Source organism: Ichthyophthirius multifiliis (genome assembly GCF_000220395.1).
Source record: "Ichthyophthirius multifiliis unplaced genomic scaffold scaff_1120509250733, whole genome shotgun sequence".
Taxonomy (NCBI): domain Eukaryota; phylum Ciliophora; class Oligohymenophorea; order Hymenostomatida; genus Ichthyophthirius; species Ichthyophthirius multifiliis.
In genome coordinates this window covers 1-22,845 of record NW_004086489.1, presented here as the reverse complement: position 1 = coordinate 22,845, position 22,845 = coordinate 1, and the positions used below count along the sequence as shown (strand labels likewise).

At 15.8% G+C, this 22,845-nt stretch overlaps 3 protein-coding genes across 3 annotated transcripts in view, besides 57 other annotated features; 2 read left to right on the top strand and 1 right to left on the bottom strand. All coding sequences in view use genetic code 6, as the record gives it.

Moving 5' to 3' along the window:
• Positions 1-1,607, bottom strand: part of IMG5_092550 (WD repeat protein) — a gene marked incomplete at both ends in the record, with an annotated part of 1,664 nt that extends 57 nt beyond the window's left edge. The window contains 7 exons of the mRNA XM_004035626.1: positions 1-330; positions 375-592; positions 643-736; positions 960-1,056; positions 1,103-1,242; positions 1,303-1,377; positions 1,484-1,607. The exon at positions 1-330 is cut by the window's left edge and continues 57 nt beyond it. Coding sequence (XP_004035674.1) covers positions 1-330; positions 375-592; positions 643-736; positions 960-1,056; positions 1,103-1,242; positions 1,303-1,377; positions 1,484-1,606 — 1,077 coding nt within the window. The remainder of the gene's footprint in view (positions 331-374; positions 593-642; positions 737-959; positions 1,057-1,102; positions 1,243-1,302; positions 1,378-1,483) is intronic.
• Positions 767-803: a microsatellite.
• Positions 902-955: a microsatellite.
• A 121-nt stretch (positions 1,608-1,728) lies between the features above and the next one.
• Positions 1,729-1,773: a microsatellite.
• Positions 1,729-1,777: a microsatellite.
• Positions 1,734-1,822: a microsatellite.
• Positions 1,823-1,953: 131 nt separating this feature from the next.
• Positions 1,954-1,984: a microsatellite.
• A 165-nt stretch (positions 1,985-2,149) lies between these two features.
• Positions 2,150-2,205: a microsatellite.
• Positions 2,206-3,296: 1,091 nt separating this feature from the next.
• Positions 3,297-3,353: a microsatellite.
• Positions 3,298-3,353: a microsatellite.
• Positions 3,354-3,826: 473 nt separating this feature from the next.
• Positions 3,827-3,879: a microsatellite.
• Positions 3,880-4,294: 415 nt separating this feature from the next.
• Positions 4,295-4,366: a microsatellite.
• Positions 4,367-4,497: 131 nt separating this feature from the next.
• Positions 4,498-4,539: a microsatellite.
• Positions 4,540-4,638: 99 nt separating this feature from the next.
• Positions 4,639-4,692: a microsatellite.
• Positions 4,643-4,696: a microsatellite.
• Positions 4,661-4,696: a microsatellite.
• Positions 4,694-4,740: a microsatellite.
• Positions 4,721-4,758: a microsatellite.
• Positions 4,748-4,820: a microsatellite.
• A 583-nt stretch (positions 4,821-5,403) lies between these two features.
• Positions 5,404-5,448: a microsatellite.
• Positions 5,432-5,485: a microsatellite.
• A 231-nt stretch (positions 5,486-5,716) lies between these two features.
• Positions 5,717-5,777: a microsatellite.
• Positions 5,735-5,786: a microsatellite.
• A 712-nt stretch (positions 5,787-6,498) lies between these two features.
• Positions 6,499-6,569: a microsatellite.
• Positions 6,570-7,240: 671 nt separating this feature from the next.
• Positions 7,241-7,303: a microsatellite.
• Positions 7,243-7,303: a microsatellite.
• Positions 7,261-7,303: a microsatellite.
• Positions 7,279-7,312: a microsatellite.
• Positions 7,313-8,158: 846 nt separating this feature from the next.
• Positions 8,159-8,203: a microsatellite.
• Positions 8,204-10,884: 2,681 nt separating this feature from the next.
• Positions 10,885-10,978: a microsatellite.
• A 22-nt stretch (positions 10,979-11,000) lies between these two features.
• Positions 11,001-11,076: a microsatellite.
• Positions 11,077-11,762: 686 nt separating this feature from the next.
• Positions 11,763-11,820: a microsatellite.
• A 702-nt stretch (positions 11,821-12,522) lies between these two features.
• Positions 12,523-12,570: a microsatellite.
• Positions 12,524-12,578: a microsatellite.
• Positions 12,533-12,578: a microsatellite.
• Positions 12,576-12,637: a microsatellite.
• Positions 12,638-13,234: 597 nt separating this feature from the next.
• Positions 13,235-13,285: a microsatellite.
• Positions 13,238-13,288: a microsatellite.
• A 1,178-nt stretch (positions 13,289-14,466) lies between these two features.
• Positions 14,467-14,515: a microsatellite.
• A 1-nt stretch (position 14,516) lies between these two features.
• Positions 14,517-14,655: a microsatellite.
• A 600-nt stretch (positions 14,656-15,255) lies between these two features.
• Positions 15,256-15,339: a microsatellite.
• Positions 15,278-15,534: a microsatellite.
• A 128-nt stretch (positions 15,535-15,662) lies between these two features.
• Positions 15,663-15,782: a microsatellite.
• A 562-nt stretch (positions 15,783-16,344) lies between these two features.
• Positions 16,345-16,382: a microsatellite.
• Positions 16,347-16,393: a microsatellite.
• Positions 16,394-16,397: 4 nt separating this feature from the next.
• On the top strand, positions 16,398-17,573 carry IMG5_092540 (mt-a70 family protein, putative; the record flags this gene model as incomplete). The annotated part of the gene is made up of 3 exons (XM_004035625.1): positions 16,398-17,171; positions 17,317-17,443; positions 17,500-17,573. 3 exons carry the CDS (start codon positions 16,398-16,400, stop codon positions 17,571-17,573), a joined length of 975 nt encoding a protein of 324 aa, XP_004035673.1.
• A 124-nt stretch (positions 17,574-17,697) lies between these two features.
• Positions 17,698-17,745: a microsatellite.
• Positions 17,746-19,024: 1,279 nt separating this feature from the next.
• Positions 19,025-19,172: a microsatellite.
• Positions 19,025-19,176: a microsatellite.
• Positions 19,027-19,202: a microsatellite.
• A 341-nt stretch (positions 19,203-19,543) lies between these two features.
• Positions 19,544-19,576: a microsatellite.
• Positions 19,577-19,699: 123 nt separating this feature from the next.
• Positions 19,700-19,787: a microsatellite.
• Positions 19,788-19,917: 130 nt separating this feature from the next.
• Positions 19,918-19,956: a microsatellite.
• A 231-nt stretch (positions 19,957-20,187) lies between these two features.
• Positions 20,188-20,254: a microsatellite.
• A 460-nt stretch (positions 20,255-20,714) lies between these two features.
• IMG5_092530 (SET domain protein) lies at positions 20,715-22,528 on the top strand (the record flags this gene model as incomplete). The annotated part of the gene is made up of 4 exons (XM_004035624.1): positions 20,715-20,773; positions 20,861-21,200; positions 21,584-21,673; positions 21,764-22,528. The coding sequence occupies 4 exons, from the start codon at positions 20,715-20,717 to the stop codon at positions 22,526-22,528; spliced, it is 1,254 nt and encodes a 417-aa protein (XP_004035672.1).
• Positions 21,220-21,253: a microsatellite.
• Positions 21,311-21,390: a microsatellite.
• Positions 21,314-21,383: a microsatellite.
• Positions 21,545-21,582: a microsatellite.
• Positions 21,677-21,762: a microsatellite.
• Positions 22,529-22,845: the final 317 nt, after the last annotated feature.

Below are 22,845 nucleotides of genomic sequence, written 5' to 3'. Positions count from 1 at the left end.
TTCTTCGATAGTATCTTCCTATAAAATAGGCGTATTTGCAAAAGAAATATTCGTAATAGAACCTATTTTGGCATCCTCGAACCAGGCAATGATTCTATATTGGAAATCGTAAAATCTCACTGATCCGTTCGAACTTCCTATTACTAAATAATTGTCCTAAATCTTCAAAATATTTATAGAATTCGAGCCTTTCTTACCATCTGATTTCTTACTTTTATTCATTAAATCAACTGTTTTTATGACTCTTCTTTCTTTTGGTGTATCCACTTTTTCAATAATAAGTGAAATATCACAAACAATTATAAATCCATCAGTAGTACCTGTTACTACCTTTGAAAATATATACATATATGGGTTATTTTTTATATAAATACTTATGAAATTCCTGTAATAAAGACTGTTTAGGTTAATATTTTTGATTAAGGTATATTTTAAGGATAATAAAATAATAAAGCCTTATCATTTGGTTCTTTTCGCCAAAAACCTATATATTTTTAACCAGTAGTCACGAATTCTTAATTATCATAAGAAAAACGTACAAAATATTAATATCCTATAGCTTAATCTATTGTCTAAGTTATTAATTCGGGATCTTTTATATATGTATATTTTTTTTTATTAATTTTTAATATTTTTATTAACTTTCTGAATTCCATTCCCATAATGTAATAATTTAAACGTCTTTTTTATTAATTTCTTAAGAAATTGTTACTATGTATTTCCCGTTTGGAGAAATCTAATATATATATTTATATATTATTTGTTCATATTTTTTTTTTTATAATATTTTTGTATTTTTATAAAACTTAATATGAAAAAAAAATGGCTTATAGCCTTTTTTTTATAATTAAGTTGTTAATAATTTTACAGATAATATAAATACAATATGAAAAAATTAGACATATATATATATATATATATATATATATATATATATATATATATATATATATATTTACATCTAATGCTTATGTACCATTTGGATGAGGATCGAAAATTGTTTTTTTTGGAATACCTGTTTTTGCATCCCATACAACTAACATTGAATCAGGTCCACTATATATATATATATTTAAATTTAAATATTCTTTATTTTTATTACCAATCAGCTGTTACTATAATATCTAAATCTTTACAATATGCAGTTGCAGTTATTTTATTACAATGTCCTTATAAAAGCCTTTAAGAGTTATTTTCTATATCATATATTACACCTGTATGTCCTACAGGATAAAATATTTCCTTTGTATTTTTTTTTTTTTTGATAATAAAATAAATAATTTTTAATTTTTTTTTTTGAACTTTTCGTGTTTCATCGGTTAAATTATGTATACTGTCTATTAATGAAAAATTTATACCTAATGTTCTTTATAAACTCTTTATTTTTTAATTGGATTAAATTTTAGTTTTTTTTTTTTTTTTTTAATATATATATATATTGGTATATTATATTTGAAAAAAAATAAAACAATTCTGTATTTACTAATGCATTTATTTTGCATGCTTCTTCATCTATTTCATATTAATTATTAAAGCTTTAAGCTTCTTCTTAATTCATTTTTTTAATTTAATTTTTTATTTTTGTTTATTTGTTAATTTTTTTGTTTTTATTTAATTAATAATTTAAAATATTTAATAAGCGATTTATTATATATCTATATAAATATTCATTTTTTTTATTTTTTAAAAAAAAACAAAACTAAGTTTCATTATTTTATTTTTTATTATTATTAAATTAATATATATATATAATATTTAATTAAAATATTATATTAATTATAATTTTTAAACTTAATAATTATTATTTATTTATATTTAATTAGTCTTTTTAAATTTATTTAATTACACAAAAATAATTTATATTTATTAATAAAATGAATAATTATATATGATTTTAATATATTTTTCTTATTATTATTTATTTAAAAATTATATAATTAAAATAGATATAGTTATAAAATAATTATTATATAAAATAATTATTTTTTTAATAGTAAATATTTATATAAAAAAAATTAATAATAATTAATATTTTATATTATATTTTATAAAATTTTTATTTAACTTATTTTCTATTATATATTTTAAAACAATACAAAAGAAATATTTAAAATAAATTATTGTTTCATTATTTCTGTTATAAAAATAAAATACTTTATTAATAATACTATATAATATTTATTTAATAATATATTAATATATTTAATTTTTTTAAAAAATACATATAAATAGTTAAAAAATAAATAAAAAAAATCTTTAAATAACAGAAACATGGAATATAAAAAAATAGCAACGATTATATATATGATAATAATGGTTTTTTATAGTGTATACGTAATGGTCATGGGGTTATTTTTATTTAAAAATAAAAAAAATATAAAAAAAAAGTATTTAAGCATATATTAAATTCTCAGATGCATCTGAAGGCTATTTATAAATAGTAACAAACTTCAAATAAGAATATATAACTGATCTGCGAATAGACACCAATACGTGTTAAACTGGTGAATTTTCGTTATTTAATTACAACTGGTAGGGTACTTCTTCAGGTTGTAATTGTGTAAATGGAGATTCTTTAAAACTTTAACAATTTTAAAACTAAAAAATCATGTATTAAGGAGTTTGTAATACAAACTAAACAAATGCTGGTTGCAAAATAGTAAATTAAGTTCCAGGTAGTACTTTTTAATATTTTGAAGGTAAGAAATATAAATATATATGTATATATGTAAATCTTTTAAAAATTAAATAAAAAGGAAGCCCAAATACTAAAGTTAATGTATGTGCGAAAAAAAGTGGATAATAATATTACAAAATAGCTTAAAGTTAAACTGGTAAATGTTCTACTACATAAGATACTTGTGGAAATCCTTAATATCCTGATACTGTTGTATGCGTAACTAAAGGATAACCTTGTCCTGTGTATTAAATTTTATTTGGACCAAATAATGCAGCTTATTCAACTTGGACAAAATTATAAATTTCTCCTAATTTATATGTCTATTATGATAAAGTAGGTAATTAACCTTTAGTTTAAAATCTTTAGGACCCAAATAATGAAATTGTTAGTCAAAGATTTGTTTATCCTGCAAGTGAATTCAGGGTAAATGAAGGAGATGGAATATGCAATATTCCAAATACTGATTGTATTTTTAATTTTATAATATATATATAATTATAAAATAGAAACTATAAGTATTGGTAGAAATGATTATATATTAATGAACAAAAAAAGATCTTAAAGTTGTAATTATGATAAATCGTTTATTAGAAATGGATATTCTGTAAAAAATAATAATATATAAATAAATATAAATATGTAAATATATAAATATATATATATATATATATATTTGTTTATATTTTAAGATTACAGAATCATAATTCTTTAAATTAAATTTAGGTGAAACCCTATTTAATACTTTAAATACTTTACCTCCAGGAAATAATTTTGATAATATTGCTAAATATAAAACTTTTTATAGATTTTTTTTTCCTTGGAATATTTAAAATAGAGATATTGTAAAAAAGAATTATAAAAAATAAAAAAATAAAAAATATTAAGATATAGAATATAGTAAATATTGAAGATGAAATAAAAATTTTAAAAACATGTTAATTATTAACTATGTTAATTGCAATTATTGTATGTATTGCTGTATCCATAGTTTTACAAGCAATGGAAGTTTATAATTTGATGGGAAAAGATGTTCCATGTATATAAGGAGAAGGAGAAGATGAAAAAAAAAGAATTAAAAAAATAAAATCATATATAGCTTATGGATCAAAAATTATTTAATCACCTGTAAAAATTTAAATAATTTAAATATATATATATATATATATATATATATATTTATATAATATATATATATATATTTACATTTATTCATTTATATTTTTAGTTTTTACTAGCCGCTTTTATAATGTCATTATAAACAAAAAATATTTTAAATGATGCTTCAGATAAATCGCCAAGTTCTTCCTAAGTAAATTCTATATTATATGATATATCTGGTAAAATATAAAATGATGTCTATAAAAAAAACCTTTAAGCACTTATAATTCTTGCGCTTACAAGTTTACTTGATATAGTTATTTTTATTAAAAACAAAAAAAAAATTAATAAGTCAATATTTAAACTGCAAAAATTACAGAAAGCCAAGAAAATCATGGACTTTAAGTAAAACCTAATTAAAAGTAACAAGATTTAACACCTGATTAATAATAAAATGTAATTTAATCACCATAATAATAATAAAATGGAGCAATACCTTCCTAATAATTATATCAGCCTGGAATGTATCCATCTATATAATAATAACCTGGAACATATCCTACTCAATAATAATAACCTGTAATGTATTATTAATAATAACAGCCAATGTTTGGTATGTAATAATAGCCATTAATATTATAATAATAATAACTTGCTTATAATGCTTAATAACAACCTTTTGCTTATTAATAGTAATGACATTATAGAAATGTTAATAGAAAAAAATATATATATTTAAAAAAAAATATATATATTATAAATTTAATAGATTATAGATATTATATTTAATAATAAAATAAAAAGCATTTTTTTTTTATATAATATATTCTATTTTTATTTTTTTTTGTTAATTTCTATTTTATTTATAATAAAAACAATATTTATATAAAAAATAAAATATATATAAATAATAAAATAAATTATAATTAACAATATATAAATTATATTTATCATATATATAATTTAATAATATATATATTAACAAAAAAAGACAAAAAACATATAATAATATTAAAAAAAAATACTAAAAATCGTATATATAAAAGTAATTGTATTCTATTGTGTATATATTATAATTATGGTGTATACAATAAAAAAATAAAGCATAATAATATATAAAACATTATATATATACAACTGTTATCTAAAATAATAAAAAACTTCAAAAAATAAAATATAGCAGATATAATATTAAATAATATTAAATTACATATAGAACATTAATTTTTTATTTACATATAAATTGATACTTACTGAATAATGATATGATTCTAAATAAACTAAAACATAAATTAATAAAAATAACAATATAATCTTATATTCTGGAATTTATTGAACAATTTAAAATAGAATTGTTTAATAAAAAAATTCATTGAATTTATATTATTTATAAATTGATGAATTATTATTTTTAAAAATATATACCATTTATATACGAAAAAATTTATTTAAATACAATAAAAAATTATATCTTTTTTTAAAAAAATATATTATAAATAAATTATATTAATTATAAAATATTTAATAATATTATATATTAATAAAAAAAAAAAATTGGCAATATAATTAATAAAAATTAAATTAGACAAATATATAAAATTATAATAAATGCAAAATTAAGTGAAATATAAAAAAAAAAAATATTTATAAAAAATATAAATATATATAAATATATATATTTATATATTTATATATATATATATATATTTATCTCATATAATTATTTTTATATAAATTATATATTTTTTCTTTTTTTTTTTTTATTATTATAAAAAAAATAATTTACTTTTAATTTAAAATATTTAATATATTTATCATTAATATGTATATTCTTAAAGAGAATTTATGTTTAATTAAGGAATTTGAATCGGTAATATTAAAATTACATTAATACATTATAATTTTTACTTATTAAAATAAAAATAAATAAATATAATGTTTTTATAGTTTATTTAATTATTTTTTTTTTTTTTTTAATATTTTATATATTATTATTTTTAAATATTTTTACTTATTTTAATAAAATATTATTCATAAAAGTTTAAAAATAATATCATAATTAAATTTTAATATAATAATATAATAAACTTACATTAATAATATAAAAAAAAATATTAAATAAATAATCACAATAGTAAATTGTTATTAAGTAATAGTTTTTTCCAGCGTATATGTTAAGATAATAAGTTAAATATAAAAATAAAAATATATTAACTATACTATCAAACATAAACATAACATGAACATCTAATAATTGTCTATAAATTAAAACTAATTTTAAACAAGAATATATAAAATAGCAAAAAAATATTGTTAATCTAAATATTTTTCTTTATTTACATATATGTTGAGAAGGTAATTATTAATTATTAGATTTTACATAAAAAATTAATTTATTAAAATTTATAATTTTTTTTTATTTTAAATATAAAAAGTACAATATATAATATTAAAACTACAAATAAAATAATCATTTTAATCTAAAATCAATAAAAAGTTAATCACTAATATTCCTTTAAGATTTTAATTATTTCTCATAATATTATAATTTATTCAATTTTGAATTTTAAGCCTTTTAGTTATATTAATTATTCTAAATGCAATTAATTTAATTACTTTTCTATTAAATATGTATTTATTTTTAATATTAAAAATTTAGTATTTTTTATATAATTTTTAGTTTATCCTATAAACAATTTTACTATTTTTTTTTAAAAAAAATATATATATATATATATATATATATATATATATATATATATATATATATATATATATATATTTATATATAGTTTTTACAAAATATTTCTGGATTTTCAAAACAAATTACACAAGTAATTGGTTTTATTTAATTTTCTAAGCATTATTTATGATATATATGACCACAATTAAATAATATAAAAGAATCACTATTTTCATCTTAAAAACTTTAATTTTCACAAATTTAACAGATTTATAAATTTGGTAATTAAAAGCCTTTTGCTGCTTTATTCTATATTTTATATTTTATAATTTTTTTTTTTTTTTTTTTTAATTTAAATAAAATACTAAATCTTTAGAAAATGATTCATGATAATATTTTAATTAATTTTATATAATAAGTGAAGTAGAATGATTAGAACTTATAATAAATTCATATTTTTATTTAAATAAAGAATTTGCTTTTGCGAACATAATCAAAGGAATATCATTATATTCATTATTTATTTTCTAATATTAATATTTTATTATATAATAATTTAGATAATTATATATAAAAAAATACCGAAAATAAATTATCTAAATCTATGTTAAAGGCCATAAATTAAATAAGAATTTAAATAATATTAATGCCAACTTATTAAATATTTTTATTATACTCAACTTTAATTTAATCTATAGTAATTTCTTAATTTACTAAAAAATCAAATAAATTAAACCATAATCCCTTTATAAAATAAGTAAAAAAAATATTTAAATAAGATAATAATATATATAAAAGAATATATATATAAATATATATATATATATATATAATATATATATTTTTAATATTTTTAATATATATACTTAAAAATATATTTATATTATTTATATATACTTCTGGACAATCTTCGTCTTTTTAACTTTATATACATATTTATATTGCTTAATCAATAATATTATATAAATCTTCTTGTTAAATTTTTTTTTATCATTTCCTTAATATTTAAATTTTTACCATGAATTCTTAATAACTAGCATTTAAATTTCCAAAGCTTATTACAATGCTCCACTTCTCATATGTAAAAAAACTTATGCATCTAAAATATTAAATTTTTTGCAAATTTCAAGAGTTTAATCTAACGGATATTCGCTATTTTTAATATTTGGGAGAACGTCATTTGGATAGTGTTCACATAAAAGTGTAATATATTTTATTTTTAATGAATCATTCATATTTTCAGAATTAGAAAGAAATTATTATAGAATTTTTAATTATTCGTCTGGAAAAGGGTTTAATTGTAAAATAATATCTTATTATTTATCATTAAAATGCTTTTTGATTAAATTATTAGTTTTAACTTAATTTAATTTAACTAATCCTTATATTTTATATATAGTATATTCTTTTAAATCTTTCATTTCTTATATATTACTATTATTATTATTTAATAAATTATCTAACCATTCAAAAATTTAATTTTTTATAAGTACATTTAATGAATTAAAATATATATCAAAACATCTTTTATAGTTTTTTAAGTAATCATGTAAATAACAACAAACTAAGATACTATTATATAAAAAAATAATATATAAAAAAATTAAATATTTATATAAAATATAAAAATATAATAACAATTAATTTAAAAATATTATTAAAAAAAAAAAAAATTAAATATATTTAATATTAATAAAATATATAATATATATATATATATATATATATATATATATATATATTTCATACTAATTATTTATTTCTGTTATAGCAATCATTTATTAAATAATTTAATTTGAATTTAATTAATTAATAAATTATTCTAAAATACTAATAAGAATTTAATTTTCAGTCATTTAATTTTATTCTAAGCAATCACTTTTGTCATATAAAAGTTGAAAAACTTCATCTTTATTTTCCACTAAAAACATGAATAAAAAACGCTTTTTTTCCACTATAAAATTTAGACCATTTTTCATATTAAAAACATTTACTAAAAAACTCCAAAAAACTTTCTATTATCCTTATTTTTCTAATATTTATTCCAATATTAATATTAAATGTACATGAACTCTTTATTTTTCTTAAAAACCTTCAAAAAACTTATCTTTTTCATCTAAAAAACATTCTATTCTGAACTCTTAATAATTCTCCTGTATAATCTTCAAATTCCCCTCTTTGAAAAACCAAATCAAAACATCCTATAGGCAAATCCTACTATCAATATTAATCAATTTTTCTAAAATATCTTTCTAAAAAACAAACGGTAAAATATCCAAAAGCATCCCTTTTAATTATTTTTCCAATATACGACTATCATCTATTAAAAACCCCTTTAAGCATGTCTATATATACCATAAGATTTACAATCCTATCTTTTAGTTTTCCTCTTACTTTTTTTAAAATCTCTCTAAAATCGAATAAAGTTTAATAATAGGCGTAATAAAGTCCCCTTTTTTCGTCTAGATATAAATCAAAGCCTCATATAGTTCGAATTCTAGACAAATAACCAATAAATTAGAAGTATCTTCAATATTATTTAAATTTAGGTTCAATATAATCTTAGAAAGTACATCGAATTTTCCTTAATTTTTATAATAGGAAATCATAAATCTCAAAAAGTCATTATTTGGGACTTATTTGAGTTTTTTTTGCTAAATGAAAATTTCCAAAACATCCAAAAAAAGTTCTAAATTTTCCTTTTTTTTTCCAATAAATCTTTCAAAATTCCAAAAAGGAAATTTTCACGAGAACAAAAAATTAAAAACTCGATTAAAATTCCTAAAATTTCCTTCTTTTTTTAAACTGTAAACTACTCGAAATCTAGCAAAGAATATTAAATAAATGTCAAACTTAATTTTTCAGAATAAACCTGCATCTCATCTTACCTATTTTTTATATTTTCTTATATTTCTCCCATATATTTTAGTCTCCCTTCTTATATTTAAACCACCTCTCTCATTAATTAAACCCAGTTCTATTTCTCAGATTCCTAATTGAAGTATTATTACCATTTTAATATACTGAAGCTGAAAAAAAAACCATTATCGCATACTAAAAGGCACTCACAATCACCCTAAACTATCATATGCTTCCATTCTTTTTCAATTGTAATGCTCTAAGGAATAAAATAGGCTTTTTTAGTTAATTTCTAATCTTTTTTTTAACCTAATTCGACTTCACTAGTGTGTATAAACATGAATTTATTGTTATTTTAAATACACAAAAAAATAGAATTTGTTAAAAAGCCAAAAAATTTTACTTCTTTTTCCAAAACTGCGTATCCAGCGTCAAAAAAAGCCATTTTCGAATTATCAATTTATTAAGCTTTTACAAAAAATATATTTTTATCAACTAAAAAAGCCAAAATAGGGAACCCGAATTAATTTTGTGAAAAAAATCCAGAACCGAAAGCTAAAAATGCCTAATTTTAAGTTTCCATTTTATATAAAATAAGTAGTATATTTTTAGGTAAACACTAAACTATAAAAACTATGTTTTTAAAAGAAATAGCCAAATATGAATTATTATTATTTTTATTATTATTTGGCATAATTTTAATTTAATAAATTTATTCTTAAGAATATTTCTATAAATCCTATATATTCAAATCATCTTCAGTCTAAAAAATTAACTTCTCCTTATTTACAGTTGCAAAATAACTATTAAATACACAAGTTATCCCTATTTATATTCTATAATTATTCCCAGTGCAATCTCCACTAACTAATTCGATTTTATCAAGGGAAGATGTGAATTCATTTATTAAAATTATATTATTTATTTAACTCTTGAATATCTTTTTTAAAGACTCGATTCTTTTATGAGTTGTATTTTTTAATTCATATATACATATATCACCATTTTAAAATCCTATACATATAATTTATTCATCTTAGGATATAACTGAACATGAAACATTTCCTAATAATTTTAATTTATCTAATCCTAAAATAAACGATTCTTCTGTTTTATTTTTAGGGAATATATGAACCAAAGAAAATTCAGTACCTATTATATAATAATTTTTATTCATATTTATATGCGTTGGATTTCCATATATTTAATAGTTTTGTTTTATTTTTATATCTATATTATTTAAAGGGGAAAAACTAAATTAAGATAAGTCTTAAGTTTCGACTTTGGATGGAATTGTTAGGTATGTATTTGTTTGTGATGATTAATTGGTAGTTGAAAATTACTGGCTGATTTCTTAAGAAAGAAGATAAAGAGGATTTTAGGATTTTAAACCATTTATTGAAGATTATTACATATTTTTTATTTATAAAATTATTTAATTAATTATTTATTTTGAAAGGATATATAAATAAAATATTAAATTTTTATATAAGGAAATAAAAAAAATAAGTTTTTATAATTATAATATAATAAAAATAATTAATTAAAATATAAAGTAATAATCAAAATAAAATATGAATATAATTAATCATAAATAAAATATAAAATAAAAATAATTTATATATATAAAAAATAAAAATAAAAATAATATAATATATTTATGAATTTTTAAATAAAAACATATATTAATATATTTCTATATATATATATATATATATATATATATATATATATATATATATATATATATATATATTGATTTTATATTTTTATTTATTATTTATTTAAACTTTATTTAAAAATATATTTTATTTAATTTTTAATTTATTTTAATTAAGCATTTATTATATTGTTTTTAATTTTAAAAAAATTAAATTAAATTAAATTTTATTTATTTATACTTTTCAAATTTATATGTCTTATTATTAGATATTTAATTATTTTTTTATTTTTAATATTTATGTTTAATCCAACCTTTAATTTACTTATTTCTAAAAACATTTTTTTAAATATTATTGTTTTTTATATCTTAAAAATCTTTTTTTGTTAATAAATATAAACTTATTTTTATTTTCTCTTTTTTTAATTTATCCTTTATTTTTTTATATTTTAATAATTTTTTTTGTATTTCTATTATATTTTCGAATCTAAAAAATTATAAATATAAAATAAAAATAGCTATTATATTTATATATTTAATTATGGAATTATTTTTTTTATTACAAAAAATTTTAACAAAATAAATCTTTTACTTTGTTTTCTTTGATTATAATTATTTTTATATTTATTTTATGATTTATTTTCTATATTAGTTTTTTTTTCTTTATATTTACTACTATTTTTCAGACAATTGTTTTCTTTTCTTATATATTTTTATGTTTGTAATTCTATTATCTATAATTGATGTTTTTATTAAATTTATTATGATTATACATATTTTAAATAATATTTAATCATTTATTTAATTTAAATTATTCTTTTATATAATTATAATATTATTTATTAAATTTATAAAGGTTTTTATATATTTATTATAAATTATCATATATTATTTTTAAATAGATATATTTATAATTTAGATATAGTAAAAATTGTTTTTTCTTATATATTTTAGTTAATTTTCTTTACATTTATTAAGAATTTATATTTATAATTTAAATTATCATTTTTTTTAAGGAAAAATTTAGTTTTTATTTTATTAATAATATATTAAATTTACATATAATTTTAATTATAATATTAAGGATTTTTTTTAACTGAATTAAATTTATTTGTATAAATATAAAATGAAAAAATTTATTATTATTAATATATATATATATAAGAAAGATTATTTTACAAAAAAAAAAAAGAATAATTTAAACTAAAAAAACTATTTAATATGAAAAAATAAATAATGATGAAATATAATATGTTTAATTTAAATATTTCAATTTTATTCATAAATAAATATTAAAAACAATAAAATTTATATAAATAATTAATACTTTTAATATATTTTCAATTTTAAGAAATATAAAATCAATTAATACATAATATAAATAAAAAATAAAGAAAAAATAAATATATAATAAAATGAATAAAAATTAATACAATATAAAAAATAAAAACTTATAAAAAATTTTTTGAAAAAAAAATTTAATAATAATAATTAGATAAAAATTAAGAATATAAAATTAAAATATTATCTTTTTTATTAATAAAATAAAAATAAAATATATAAATAAATAAAAATTAATAAATAGATAAAAATAAATATATTTATATATTTATATATTTATATATTTATATATTTATATATTTATATATATATATATACAATAAATTTATATTATATTAATATTGCAATGTACAATCTATTTTGTTTTTAGATTTTATTTTTATAATGTCAATAATATTATACAAAATATAATATATTATAATTATAATTTCATAATAGCTACTTTATTTTAAATAAAAATTTATTTTATATTATATTTTATTAATTCTATTTTTCATATATTTAAATTTAATAAATTTTATTCCTACAATTATAAATTTTTTAACCTCAATTATTTTATAAACCATATATTTATTACATATTTAAATATATATTTTTTTGTTTTTTATTAATAAAATTTTATATTATAAGCTTTTTATCTTATTATTTTTTTTAATTTGTCTTTAATTTATATTATTGCAAACTTTCTTAAAATGTAATAAAAACCTATAAATTTAATTTAATTTATTATACTTTAATAATAATTATTCTTTATGATATAGGATAAATAATATAATATTTATCCTTAACAATAATATAAATGTATATATAATTTAACTTAAAATTCTGTTTTAACATAGAAGATTGATTATAATTTGAAAAGGAATAAATTTTTATTAATTAATTAATAAATTGAATAATTTAAATAAAAAAAATAATATAAATATATATATATATAAAATAAATATATATATATATATATATATATTTCTAAAATAATATAAAACAAAACCTTACTTTACTGTAACATTCTTTTTTTATATATATTTTTAATAACAAAAAAAATTAGAAAAATATAAATAAAATAAACATAATGACTGATAAAAATCTAAAAAACAAATAAGAAAACACCAAAAATCTCAAAAATCTTGAATGTAAAAAAAAACGAAAGAAAAAAATATATATAAGAGTAAAAAAATCCCATAAAAAAATATTTTTTTTTTTTTTTAATTTTATAAAAAAAGAATAAAATAATATATATGAAAAATGCTTATTTTGTATAAATATGAAAACTTAAAAAATCTTTTTTTAGCTTTTAAACAAAGCCTTATATTAAAAATACTCTGCTTCTTAAAATTATTTCTATACAAAAAATATAAATTAAATTTTATTAGGTTAAAAATAAACCTAATATGCCATAAAATGTAAAGATTTTGAACATTTTGATGATTAGGATGTTTATATGAAATCATTTTATTTAAAAAAAGAATCTATATCAAAAAGTAATGCACTTTTTGAGTACTATAAATACCATAAAGACGTCCCTAGAATTTTTATATAGCAAATTTATGAAACTATGAACAGGTTTAATGACAAAAAGAGAAGAATTGAATATCGAAAAATTAAGATTTTTTTAAATTTAGAAGTGTCATCTTCTTCAAGTTCTGAAAGTTCAGAAAATTCTTCTAAAAGTTTATCAAAAAGCTCTAAAAAAAAAAGAAACAGATAATGAATGTTCAAAAATGTTAGAAAACCAAAATTTATCATTAGATATTAAATAAAAGTAGTATTTATTTTAAGAAAAAGGTAAAAATATGGAAAACCTTTTTGATATTTTGCCAAAAAAATTTGAATCTTCGAAAAGTATTGAATTTTCGAATTTTTTGGAAAAAAATATTGAAAAAAATTACTTTTCAAGCGAAATTTCTATATTTTCAAACGAAATTTTTTCTGGCGAATTTTAAAATAAAAAAAATGAATTTTAAATATTAAATTTTAATATAGATTTAAATAAAAACTCTTAAAAAAATGAATTAGATATAAATTATTTATAAAAAAGTAATAAAAATTATAAATAATAAGAAAGATTAAATAATTAATAAAAAAATAATATTTTACTTAAAAAAATAAACTAAAATTAATCAAATATAAATTAAACAAACCTAAATATAAAATAATCAATTTTAAATGAAAATTAATCAAATATATATGAAAAGAATGAAAATTAATAAATTTTAAAATGAAAATTAATTGAAATTAAACGAAAATATATCAAAAATAAACGAAAAATAATCATATTTAAATAAAAATTAATTAAATTTAAATGAAAATAAATTAAATTTAATTTAAAATTAAAATGAAACTTAATAATAATAATTATTATAATAAAAGAAAATGAAATATAATAAATAAAAATATAAAAAATTTTAAAAACTATATAAATATAATAAGAATCAGAATAAATCTAAAATTAATCTTAAAAACAATAATTTTTAGCGAAAAATAACAACAAAGAAACTATATAAAAATAAATAATAAAAATATCAAGAAAAAGAATTTAAAGTGATAGATAAGAATACGTAAAAAAAATTATTAATAACATTTAAATATAAGATAAAAATTATTCAAATAATAAATGTAATCAAGATTAATTTAAAGATGATATAATGATTAATTAAAATTTGGAAAAAAGTTAAATATTTTATAAAAAAAAATAATAAATTTAAAAAATTAATTAAGAAAACATATTAAGTAGTAGAGAACTTTAAATTAGTAAATTAAAAATTGACACTTATAACAAAAAGTATGAAAGATCGAAAAGTAATTTTAATATAAAAACTAAAACTATAGATAATATAAATAATTTTTAAATATTTAATAATAATAAAATTGTTAAGAGTATAATTCCTAATTTAAAATATAATACACCTTAATAATATAATAGAATATAAAGAAAATAATAAAAAACTAATATAAATAATAATATTATTATAAATAAAAATAATAATAATAATTAAATAAATAATAATATTAATAATATAATGAATTCAATAAATAATTTAAAAGAAATTAATAATATAAATAGAATTAATAATATAAATAGTATTGATAATTATAAATATATTAATAATAATAATAATTCAAATAATAACAATATTAATAATATAAATAATATTAATTAAATTAATAATATTAATTATATTAATAATATTAATTACATTAAAAATATTAATATTTTTGATAATTTGAATAGTAATAATAATAAATTTACTCCTTAAAAGTTAAATAAACATAAAATAGAATTTTTATATAAATATGAATTAAGTAATATTATACATTAAAAGAAAAAAAACAAAAATATTTAATAATATTAATTATAATAAAATAATAATAATAATAATAATAATAATAATAATAATAATAATAATAATAATAATTATAATAATTATAATTAGTATAATAATTTTAATAATTATAATAATTAAAGTGTAAGTAGTTCTTAGAGAATTTATATTTAAACATAAAATAATAGTCCGTATACAAATAGATTTTAACTTTAAAAAAAATCTTCATCTAATGATATTTTAAATTAAAAGAATTCATAAGATTATATTAGAAATAATTCTAAACTTTTTTAATATAATAAAAATTAAAATATAGATAATTTTGCTTTTAATTAAAATAGATCAAATAATTTTAAGGAGCGATTAAGTAAAAATAATATTTATAAAGTACATTTTTTAACTAAAAACTAAACAAAAAATACATCTCCGTTCAAATAATCATGTTTAGATATTAACAATCTACAGAAAAACTCTAAAAATACTTCTATTAATATCAATTATAATAATTCTAAATAATAATAATAATCATTATAAAAAAAATTTAATTAAAAATTTTATTTTATATTGAAAAATATTTTAAAACAAATAAATTAATAATATATTTAATATTGATATAAAAAAAATTATTTTAATATTCGAAAAAAATTAATTTTAAGCGCAAAAAGCGGGCATAAAAAACATAAATCTTCAAAAAAAATAAATAAATAAATATAAATATAAATAAAAATAAATTTAAATTTAAATAAAAAAATAATGTCAACAAAAATAAATCTTCGTCCAAAAACAAAGGAAAACTACGATATAGAAGATTATAATTTTTCCGATACTGAAAATTCTTTAAAATTAAAAAAAAAACCTTACAAAAAGCGTAAAACAGTAATAACAAGTGAAAACGAGATAAAAAACACTAGTACAAGTGATGAAAGTGTCAAAACAATACCAAAAATTCCCGAAAATGAAACTGAAAATGATTCTGAAAGCGAAAACATTCTCGATCGTCTTCCTAAATCAAAAAAATCATTGAAAAATCTACTACAATAAGTAGAAAAGAAAATCTAAATATACAAATCTTAATTCTTTAAGGAGTAATATGACATAAACAACGGTAAAAAAAGCCTTATTCCCGATAATTCTATCCCTATCTGCCAAGATGTGACCAAATTTGATTTTCAAAGCCTAAAATTAGCACAAGAAAAGCACTCAGGTTAACTTTTTGATGTCATAATGATGGATCCACCATGGTAATTGTCATCTTCTTAGCCTTCTAGAGGTGTAGCTATAGCATATGATTCCTTATCAGATGAAAAAATATAGAATATGCCTATAGAAACATTATAAAAAGACGGATTTATATTCGTTTGGGCTATTAATGCCAAATATAGATTGACATGTAAACTTATAGAAAATTGGGGATATACACTAGTCGATGAAATTACTTGGGTTAAAAAAACTGTAAATGGAAAAATCGCTAAAGGGCATGGTTTTTATCTATAACATGCAAAAGAAAGTTGTTTAATTGGAGTCAAAGTATTTTTATATATTTTTTTAAATAAATATTTTTTTATATATATCAATTTCATTAATAACAATATATTATTTATATATATATATATATATATTTAATATTTCTATTTTATAAAAATTTTATTTAATTTTTTATTTTTTAATTAAGGGAAATGTATTAAATAATGATAAATTTTAAAAAAATATATCTAGTGATGTAATTTTTAGTGAAAGAAGAGGATAAAGTTAAAAGCCAGAAGAAATTTATCAATTAATATAAGAATTATGTCCTAAAGGTATTTATAAAAATATTTATAGATATATTTATTTGAAAATAAAATATATTTAAAAGGGTATTATTTAGAGATATTTGCAAGAAGAAATAATTTACATGATAATTGGGTATCTATAGGAAATGAACTTTGATTATTTTAAAAAAAATAGTGTATATATAAATATTTTTATTTTTTTGAAATAATATTATTAAAAAAAAAAAAAATTCAAATAAACAAAAAAAAATATATGATTATTATTGTTTTATTTAAATTAAATATATATATATATATATATATATATATATATATATATATATATATATTTTTATATTAACATTATTAAATTTTCTTTTTTATTTTTAAAATAATAATTAATTTTAAATTTTTATTCTTTATTATTTTTTTAATAAATATAACTTTATTTAAATAAGCTTTTTTAATATTTTTTTTTTTTTTATATATTACTATTTTATATTTATTATAATTAAAATTTAATAGATTATTTTGTTATATTATTATATAAAATATTTTTACCATTTTTTATTTTTATATTTAATATTAAATATTTTTTTATAATAAATAAAATAAAATATAATTTAATTTTTATATTTGCTTATATATGATATTTAAAACATAATATATACTTTTTTCTTATTTATTAAAATAAAAAAAATAATAAAATTAAGAATAATATATTAAATACTATTTTTTTTTTAAAAAAAAAAAAACTAAAATAAAGTATAATATTTTTATAAAATAAACTAAAACAATACAAACATTAATTTTACATAAAAAAAAGTAAAAAATGACTGAAAAGCGCCCTTCTGCTACAATTTCTTTATCCGGTAAAAACAACTTAATAGTAAAATAAATTATAAAAAAAACACATAAAAAATTAAATAAAAAAAACTATTAAACTTTTAATAAAAAAATAGTCTCGATAAATAATCAACTAGCAATATCAATATAATCCTTTACAAGATCCTCCAGGTTACAATAATAATGATCCATAAATTCAATATATTCCTTAACAACAATAACAGTAACAAATGTAAATGCCAAACCCAAGAAATGATAACCGTAATTTTTTCGAAGCAAATTTAATGTAAATAAACGACCAATTAAATTACGTAAACTCATATAATTAACAAGCAGTGACCCATAATTAAATGTTATTAGAAATGCAAGAAAATAAAATAAACAATTTAATGAATGAAGTAATAAAAATACGATAACCAAATGATTAAATAGCCTAGAAATAAAAAAAAGATCGTGATTTGGAAAATATTATGCTTTTAGGGGCTTTTGATGATGCGTTAGCAAATACGAGAAATTATTATGGAGATTATTATAATTAAAAAATTAATTAATAATCGCCGCCTCCTCCTTAATAATAAAATTATAGAAATTAAGTTTTTAGAGGCTTTGGTGAATTATGGTGGTAAAATAATTAAGATTAACCAATTTCTTAACCTTCTTAAAATAAAAATAGTATTTTTTAATAAAATTCCTAAAATATTCTATAATAAAAAAATCTACCTTATAATTAAAATCCCTAATATAATTACTCATAAAATAATTAATAAAATCCATATAATAATTTATAATAAAATCCACCGTATATCTAATAAAATCCTTATTATATGTAATAAAATCCTCCTTATATGTAATAAAATCCCCCATATATACAATAGAATTCTCCATATATATAATAAAATCCCCCATATATATAATAAAATCCCACATATATGTAACACAATCCCTAAAATATGTAATAAAACTAAGTTGGATAGAAAAATATATAATAATAATAATAAGAAGAAGTAGATCCTATATTAGAATGCGTATCTAGACAAAGTCAAATATTATAATAATTATCAGAAGATATAAACATATAAACTGAGAAAATAAAGAAATAAGAAATAGAGGAACTTGAATAAAGACTAAAAGCTGCTGAAGAAAGAAATAAATAAATATTTTTATAAGAAGAATTTGAAAAAAAAGTACAAAAAGACGAAAGCGAAGCAATGTTGAAAAAAACCATGAAATAAAATATGCCAAAAAGTGTTTTTGAGTAAATGATGGAGGTTTTTACTTAATAATTTTAACAGAAATAAAATGTATCGAAATAATAAAATATCGAAAATATAAAATGCTAATGTTAATGAGAAAATTAATGGTAGAAAATTAAATACTCAGAAAAAATAAAAACCGGAAAAAAATAAAAAAGTAAAAGTAAAAATAAAAATAAAAGAAGAAGAAGAAGAGGACGTAATAATTATGATGATTATGACAGTATTGAAGATTATGATGATTAAGATGATGATTTTTATTCGGATGAGGATGATTATTATGATGATTATGAAGATGAATATGATGTTGAAGAGGAAGTAAATTAATAGTTAACTAAAGAATAACAAATATTATAAGAAAAAAAATAAGAAGAAGAAAGAAAGAAATAAGAAGAAATGGCAAAAAAGTACAATTTATATTTAAAAATATATATGTAATATATACTATATAAAATATACTATTAGAGCTGAAATAAAAAGAAAATAAAAATTAGCTGGATTAAAATTATTCTTTATTTATTTACATTTTAATGATTATAGAAAATAAATTCTAAAGAAAAAAGCAGAAACTTATTCGAAAATGACAGAAAATATTAATATGGTTTAAGAAGTAAATAAAATTTATTATTATATTTTATTCTTATTAAAAAATAGAATATTACATAATGGCTTAAATTTGCTTGTAAAACAGGAATATATATATATATATATATATATATATATATATATATATATATATATATATATTTATATATTATATTTTTAGATTGCCGAATTAAATTTTAGTTTAGATATTATAGGTAAAAAGAAACTTTCAGATAAGGAATTAAAAAAAAGATTAGATGGAATAAAAGTAAAACAAATATTTGCTTTTTACATTTAAATAATCTTATAAAATTTATATTTATATATATATATAACAGACAAGAGTAAAATCTTTATTAGATGGTATGATTGATAATTGCTAATAATTAGAATAAGATATTTAATCATTATATTTTTTAGGATAAATAACAAATGATTATAATTTTCCACCTTAATAATATTTATTCAAATTTGAAATAAATAGATTAAAATATACTTACTTTGGATAATTAAAGTTAAAAAAAAAAAAAAAAACTTAAAATAATTTAAAAAAAATATAAAAAAGAGAAATGAAATAAAATAAATAAATAATGATTATATTATCTCTAATAATTATAAAAATATTATTATATAAAATGCTATCTAAGCCTTGGTAATTAAATCCAAAAATAAAAGAAACTCCATAAACTATACAGTTATAAAATTAATATAAAAATATATATATATATATATATTTATATAAATATAATCTTATTTATATATAAAATAATATTTAAATTAGAAATATTTAAATTATATAAACTGTAATATACGAAATATTAGTAGAATTCCTTAGAAATAGCTGCCCACCAAATTAAAATAACTAAGCCCATCTTTAATAAGACAGAAAAATAAAAGAAAGTCCAAATCCTATTTAAATTGTAGCAGATGCTATAAGTGCAGAAGAGAGAAAAGAATATTAAAAAAATGATGAACCCATTATTTTAGGGCTTATTAAAAGATCTGAACTTTCTTCTATTTTTGAAGGATATGATAATGTCGTTTGGCTTGATACTATGAAATCTACTATGTAAGGTTTGGGCGAATCTTTAAGTAAGATTGTTCAAAATACTTATATTATAGTAATTTTTAAAATTTACTAATTGAATTTTTTATTAAATTGATTTTTATTAAAAAAATAAAGGAAAAATAAAAAGATGAAACATAAATGTAAACTAGATGATAATTATTATTTTTTTTAAAAAAAATATATTTATAGTTTTTATATAAAAATAAATATATAAATTTTAATTAAAAAATATATTATTTAAAAAAAAAAAATACTAAAAATTTAAACTTTTTAAAAAATAATATGTAAAACGCAAATCGAAATGAAAACTAAATAAATATAGAAAAAACAAAAGAATTAAAATCTAATAGAATTTATCAAAATTTCATATCTTGGGGCTATAAAAACGGTTTATTAACAAATAAAGTAATAAAAATACAAAAAAATTAAAAAAAGGAAATAAAAAAAAAGATAGATTTTCCAATAGCATTTGGAAACGAAGGATTAAAAGGAGTTATAGCAACAGAAAACATTCCGGCAAATACAGTAATATAGATATATATATATATATATAAATGTAAATATATATATATATATATATATATATATATATATATATATATATTTATTATATAGGTAATATGTTGTATTCCTATAAAACTTATCATAACAACTAAAAAAATAAAAGAAAGTGAACTAAAGTAAATATATAAAGAAAATCCAGATATATTTAGCGAAAAGAGAAATTATGACGGTGAATCAGATATGGTTGCTGCATTTTTAATATACGAGAAATTGAAAGGTGAAGATTCATTTTACTATCCATATTTTTAGACTGTCGAAAAGTCATATACAATATATGACTGGACAATTGATGAGATACAAGAAACTGAAAACGATGAAATAATATCAGAATTTAATTAATATTGTTAAAATATGGACGAATGGATAATATTGCATGAAACACTTTTAAAATACCCTTAATTTTTTGACCCAAAAAAATTAAGTAAAGAAATATATATATGGAGTTATGAATTATTAATGACTAGAATGTTCGGGCATGGACTTCCCTGTTCTTTTTTAGTTCCTTTTGGAGATATGTTTAACCATAATAATGATTCAGGGACACATTTAATAATAAATAAAAAGTTTGAAAGCGATGAATTGCCTATTCATGAAGATTATAAAGTTAAAAAGAATAAAATAAATATGGAGATTTTTCCAGAAATAAAATAAGATAATAAAATATTTCCTTATAAATCTGAAAGACTTAAATTTATTTAAAAAAAGGATATTTGTTATAAGAAAATGAAAATTAAGATTTTTTAGAAAAAGAAATTATTTCATAAATAAATTCCTAAGAATTAATTTAAAATAAAAATATATAAATATGGGATATGAATTTTTTTACAACATCGAATGATGAAGATAATGAATCTGATGATTAAATAAATATTAAAAGAACTAAAGAATATAATAGACTATATGAATAAGAAATTTAAAAAATTACATAAAAAATATCTAATCTTAAAGTTAAGGAAGAATGCTATATTACAAATTCAGAAGATGAAGATAACATATAAAATGAAGAATAATCTTAATAAGACTCATTTTCAAGTTATTTGAGTGATGACATATAATGGAGATGGTTTGATGGATAAGAAAGAAATTCATATTTTGCAATATGTAGTGAGAAATAGTATTTTTAAAAAATATTA